This window comes from Triticum dicoccoides, chromosome 6B (assembly GCF_002162155.2).
Source record: "Triticum dicoccoides isolate Atlit2015 ecotype Zavitan chromosome 6B, WEW_v2.0, whole genome shotgun sequence".
In the NCBI taxonomy this organism is placed as follows: domain Eukaryota; kingdom Viridiplantae; phylum Streptophyta; class Magnoliopsida; order Poales; family Poaceae; genus Triticum; species Triticum dicoccoides.
The window spans coordinates 520,044,261-520,049,366 of record NC_041391.1 but is presented as its reverse complement, the minus strand read 5'-3'; the positions used below and the strand labels follow the sequence as shown (position 1 = coordinate 520,049,366).

At 52.6% G+C, this 5,106-nt stretch overlaps 1 protein-coding gene across 1 annotated transcript; it reads left to right on the top strand.

Annotated features, from left to right (window-relative positions):
- The first annotated feature begins 1,919 nt into the window (after positions 1 to 1,919).
- Positions 1,920 to 3,697, top strand: LOC119324729 (BOI-related E3 ubiquitin-protein ligase 1-like). The gene is made up of 4 exons (XM_037598502.1): positions 1,920 to 2,142; positions 2,234 to 2,352; positions 2,459 to 2,787; positions 2,880 to 3,697. Exons 1-4 carry the CDS (start codon positions 2,096 to 2,098, stop codon positions 3,399 to 3,401), a joined length of 1,017 nt encoding a protein of 338 aa, XP_037454399.1. The 5' UTR covers positions 1,920 to 2,095; the 3' UTR covers positions 3,402 to 3,697.
- The last annotated feature ends 1,409 nt before the right edge of the window (positions 3,698 to 5,106 follow it).

Here is a 5,106-nt window from a genome sequence, read left to right as displayed (position 1 = left end):
GAATTCTGGATGTTGCATGTTTATTTCATCCATTCCAAATATACTAGCTACTCGGATATTATCGCATTTCCGCCAACATCGAGCAGTTTGATGGCCTAAAAATGGTTAGGGGTTCCTTGTCGCATGATATTGGTTGAGACACTCGTACTACTGTTATTCTTGTGTATGATGACCGTGCTATAGTGTTACACCATTAATTCAGCCATGACACTAAATACCATAAACAACGCTAGCTGAAAATTTAAAGTTTTAAACACCTTTAGCAGGTTGGAAATTTCTGGTTAGTAGTTCCACTTTTCTTGATTTGATTGTTTATGGTAATGTTACTTTACCACCAATCATAAATAAATTGGTCCATGTATATGTTCTGAACAATTAGATACATACTGCATATTCTAGATCACTTTTTTTACATCATCAACCCTACACCCTAGTCCTTTTACATAAGCCATGACATATCACCCACATTGGGTCGGTAACACAAGATATTAAAAACATGCGTTTCTCGCATGTTCTACCTACACTCACTATTTTCTCTGTCACACAAATTTAATTGTCGCTTCCAGAACTTTATCTCGCACACTTGCTCTTAACCATCCACCTTTTTTCCATGTCTCGTGTAGCTGCCCACGTCTAAGTCATAGTTCAACAAGAAATAGACAGTGCATCAAAGCGCAAGAAAAGATGCATTTCACGAAAGAAGCGGCATTTGGTGCCATAATTTTCACAAGTGGCGGAGAAAAGCATCGGAGGATCATTGGCTTTGCTCCAAAAGCAGTTCTCAACCAAGAGAAAAAAGGCAGAATTGAAGCCACGATGCAAATACATGTGAGTACATCATGTCATCAGAAAATTTATAATGGTCCAAAATTATACTCGTGTATTATACATAATTAGTTTTTGTTTGACCCTCTTCTCAAAGAAAAATAATTTATTCATATTTTTGTGCAGTAGGATGGATCGCATACAACCATTGAGTAGCCCTTCATTTTGTAACACACTATGTCTAGATACAACCATTTTGAGAACAAGTATTTCCGGACGGAGGGAGTGCAAGCTAATATTCACATTCGATTATTGACTAAATAAGGATCGTTTTTCAATTTTTCTAAATTGCAGCTCGAAGGATCTAAACCGTTGATATGTAGATAGAGGTTGTGATCCCTCCATCCATAAATATAAGGCGTAATACTGTTTTGAGATTTACTTTGACCATCACTTCATATGCGCTTTAAAAAGGTATACGGACGGATTCTTATTTGAAGGGAGTTCCTTATGATATTATTTTTATATAACACATGTTATTATATTGATCTTATCGTGGTCAATATAAATCTCGAAAATACGCAATAGACACTACATTTATGGATAGAGTGAGTAATCTTTTGATAAACACCTACTCCCTCCGTTCGGAATTAGTTGTCGCAGAAATGTATGTATCTAGATGTATTTTAGTTTTAAATACATCTATTTCCGAGACAAGTAATTCGGAACGGAGGGAGTAGTAACAAATACCAAAGCCAAAGCATGGACGAGTAATCCATCCAAACTTTTGAAAGATTGGATGCGAAGCTACGAGGAAGGGGTGATCTCTTCCTCCAACCGCTCCCAGACCAAACAAAGAAACGCCCACGCCATCATTATCGCGAAGCAAAGGCTCCGTAACCAAAACCACCACCCCATTTTAATCTCCTGCATTGACGTCAAGAAATCCTCCATCCCCTGGGATTCTTTCCCCTAATTTTAACCGCCCGAACGCCCGCAATCCAGCCTATCTTTTAACCCCGCGAGTAATTTTAGATTACCCACGTTTTCCGTTTCCGCGATCGAGCCCGGCCCCGTCTGCGTCCTGTTCCCTTCCGTTCCATGTGAGAGGTTTTAAGGGGAGCGTGCGAGGTGGGTGCGCGGAATTGGACTCGGCTCACGCTCACGCTCACGCTCACGCTCGCGCTGAGGAGGAGGACGATGCCCTCCTTCTATTAAAACCACGAGTGGAAGTTTTCTTCCCCATCACCTCCCGCTTCGCGAACCCACCACCCGTCGTCCGTTTCTTCTTCTCCTCCTCCTCCTCCTCCTCCTCCTTCTTAACATAACAATGGCTGTGCAGGCCCAGTACCCCTCCAATCTCCTCTTCCACGATAGGTGCGCCTCCTCACGTCCCGCCCTCTCCACCACTGCAGCTGTTCGTCTGGTTTGGTTTTCGGGTGATCTCATGGCTTCGTCTCCTTTACAGAGGTGACCCGGAGAGGACGGAGATGGACCTGCCCAAGCAGCAGCAGCAGCAGCAACATCAGCAGCATCCGCAGCAGCTCGCCGGAGTCTCGCCGGCGGTCTATTTTGCCAGTGGCGGAGGTGCGTTTGCCTGCCTCCGCGCCTGATTGCCTGATGACGCCGATTGATTGGCCGCGCGCCCGTACGGTTCATGGATTGTGACATGGCTTGGTACGGTTTCCTGCAGCCAGTGGGAATCGGAGGAAGCGCGCCAGGGAGGCCATGGCGCCGCCGCCGCCGGCCAAGGAGGAGTACATCAACCTGTTCGCGCAGCAGTCGGCGCCCTTTTTAACCATGGCGCAGCTCCACAACAGCAGGGTCGCGTCGTCCCCGTCCCCTGCCCCGGTGACGCGCGTGTCCACGGGCCTCCGCCTGGCATTGGATGAGCAGCAACAGAGACAGATTAATTCATTGTGTTACCCGTCCTCGTCCTCGCCGCTCGTCCCCTTCTCCGATGAGTTCGCCGGACAGATGAAGCAGCATGGCGACGAGCTCGACAAATTCGTCCGGGACCAGGTAATTCATCTAGGCTCCGGCCATGCCACGACAGTCCAACTGTAGCTGTGCGCTCGTTTCTTGGCCTCACGTGCCCGTGCGTTATCCACCAGGGCGAGCAGCTCCGTCGGGCCATCGCCGATCGGATGCGCCACCACAACCGGGCACTTCTGGTGGCGGCAGACAAATCGGCCTCGCGCCGGCTACGGGAGAAGGCGTTGGAGGCGGAGTGCGAGGCGCGTCGCGGCGCCGAGCTGGAGGAGCGGCTCGCGCGGCTTCGCAACGAGGCGGCGGCGTGGCAGGCGAAGGCACTCTCGGAGCAGGCCACCGCGGTCGGCCTTCACGCGCAGCTCCAGCAGGCCGCCTCCGCGGCGCGGGCATCCTGCGAGGAGCTGGCCGGCGGCGACGCCGGCCCGGCCGAATCGTGCTCGTCTGCGTACGTAGACCCTCGCCGCGCCGGGCCTGACCGCGCGTGCCACAGCTGCCACCTCGGGGCGGCCACGGTGGTGCTCCTCCCGTGCAGACATCTGAGCCTCTGCCGCGACTGCTTCGCCGCCGGCGACATGGACGTGGCCCTGGCGTGCCCGGTATGCCATTGCGTGAGGACCGGCAGCGTGGAGGCCATCCTGTGTTGACAGAGCTGTCCTCGGGGCCATCCCGGTCGTCCATCCCGTGCCGTGAGTGCTCCGAGCAATGCAAAAGGCGCCATAGCGTATTCCAACGAATGGAGAAAATAGTCCTAAAATGGAAACTTAGATTCTTTCTTTCTTCAAACTTTTGTTCATAGTTTTTTTTATCCTTTTTTACTGCCGAGGATTTACCCCTCGCCGTGTCCTCTAGGAGAATTCAATTGATATAAGTTCATTGTTAATACTACCCAGCCCGTCAAGTGCAAAGGTGAATGCATGGTTAAACGTTCTTTCTCCGATCATTACTGTTAGTAAGGCTGTGCTGTGCTGTACTGTACTGTATGAGGGTTGCTTGTGATGTTCTCTTCAAAACCGAAATGACGAATTAGCGGAGTATAAGACTGGATAATCGCACCAAACTGTAAGTGATCGCAACCACTGCGCTGCTCCGTATGGCGTCTATTTGATGTGAGGCGTGGCCCGCATTGTTGCTGAAATCCCGCGCAAAGCGTGACATCTCTGCACCGCACCGGCAACGGCGGGGTTAGGAGTGCGCGTCCTGTGCCGTGCTTTATGATTCGGCCGTTTCGGCGTGGGCGCGTCATAGGCGTGGCTCCTCGGTTGGCTGTTATTTTTCTTTACATTACAGGCAGGTGGGCTGGGCAGGGTCTGAAGAAGAGTGGAGAGGCACGCGCGAGCATGGCAGCGGCGTCAGAGAGAGAAAAGCTACGGAAATCGGGCACCGGCACGGCGGCGGTCGGCGGAATGAGCGGCCGCGCACTGCATGAGGCCGCGGCCGGCAACGGCACCAGGCGCAGGCACGCGCGCCCCGAGCGGTTGAAAATTGCCGCGCACGGCGCTGTCCCCGCGTAGTGATAGCCGCGAGTGGTGGGCCCTCCTGTTTTTTCTGTTGGAAAGTGGGGCTGGGGTGGCAGGCACGGCACGGGCGATCCAGCCTCCTACCTCCCCGTTATGGCCGCCGCGCTAGTGGCCACGCAGCGTCCGGCTGTTTGTTTACCGCCCCTTTTACTTTGACAGAAAAGGAAAGCCATCGTCGTTGTTATCCCGGCGATCTTCACGTATCTCTCACGTTGTTTTACGGTTAACCCCCGCCCGCTTTATGTCCCACGATTGATGGCGAACAAAGCTGATGCGGTACAGGCCGTAGGGAGCGTCATGACATAAATTCGCGCCCGGAGTGAGTGGATCCCTGATCGGGTTCTGTAATGTAAAGTGAAGTAAATTAGGCCGTCCAAACCACTCGACACCGGTACCCCCAGTACAGGACGAGTACCACTCCGGTCCGGCGATCGAGTACGTACTACGTCCGCATGCACGGCCCATAGAGAGCCCGCCGTATCGGTATTCAATTGGATCACTCCGTCGGGAGGGACAAGGCAGTGATACTGCTGGGATGCCTATGCCAGTACGAGCGAGCGGTGCGCGACGCAGATCGCGGTGCCGCCGTGCGGCAATGACCAACACGGCTTGCCTGTGAGTCGCGTGATGACTCCTAGTGCGTGAGGCGAGTGACCACGCTCGCTCTCGCTCATGGTGCGCGCCCCAATTATTAACCCCCGCCCGGCCGTCTGGTGGCAACATGTGCCACGGTCGCGACCACAACGCCGTTGCGAGGAAAGGCGGACGAACGAACGAACGATCCGTCTTCTCGAACGCAGGATCGCTGGGAATCCGTGCCTGCTAGTACTAT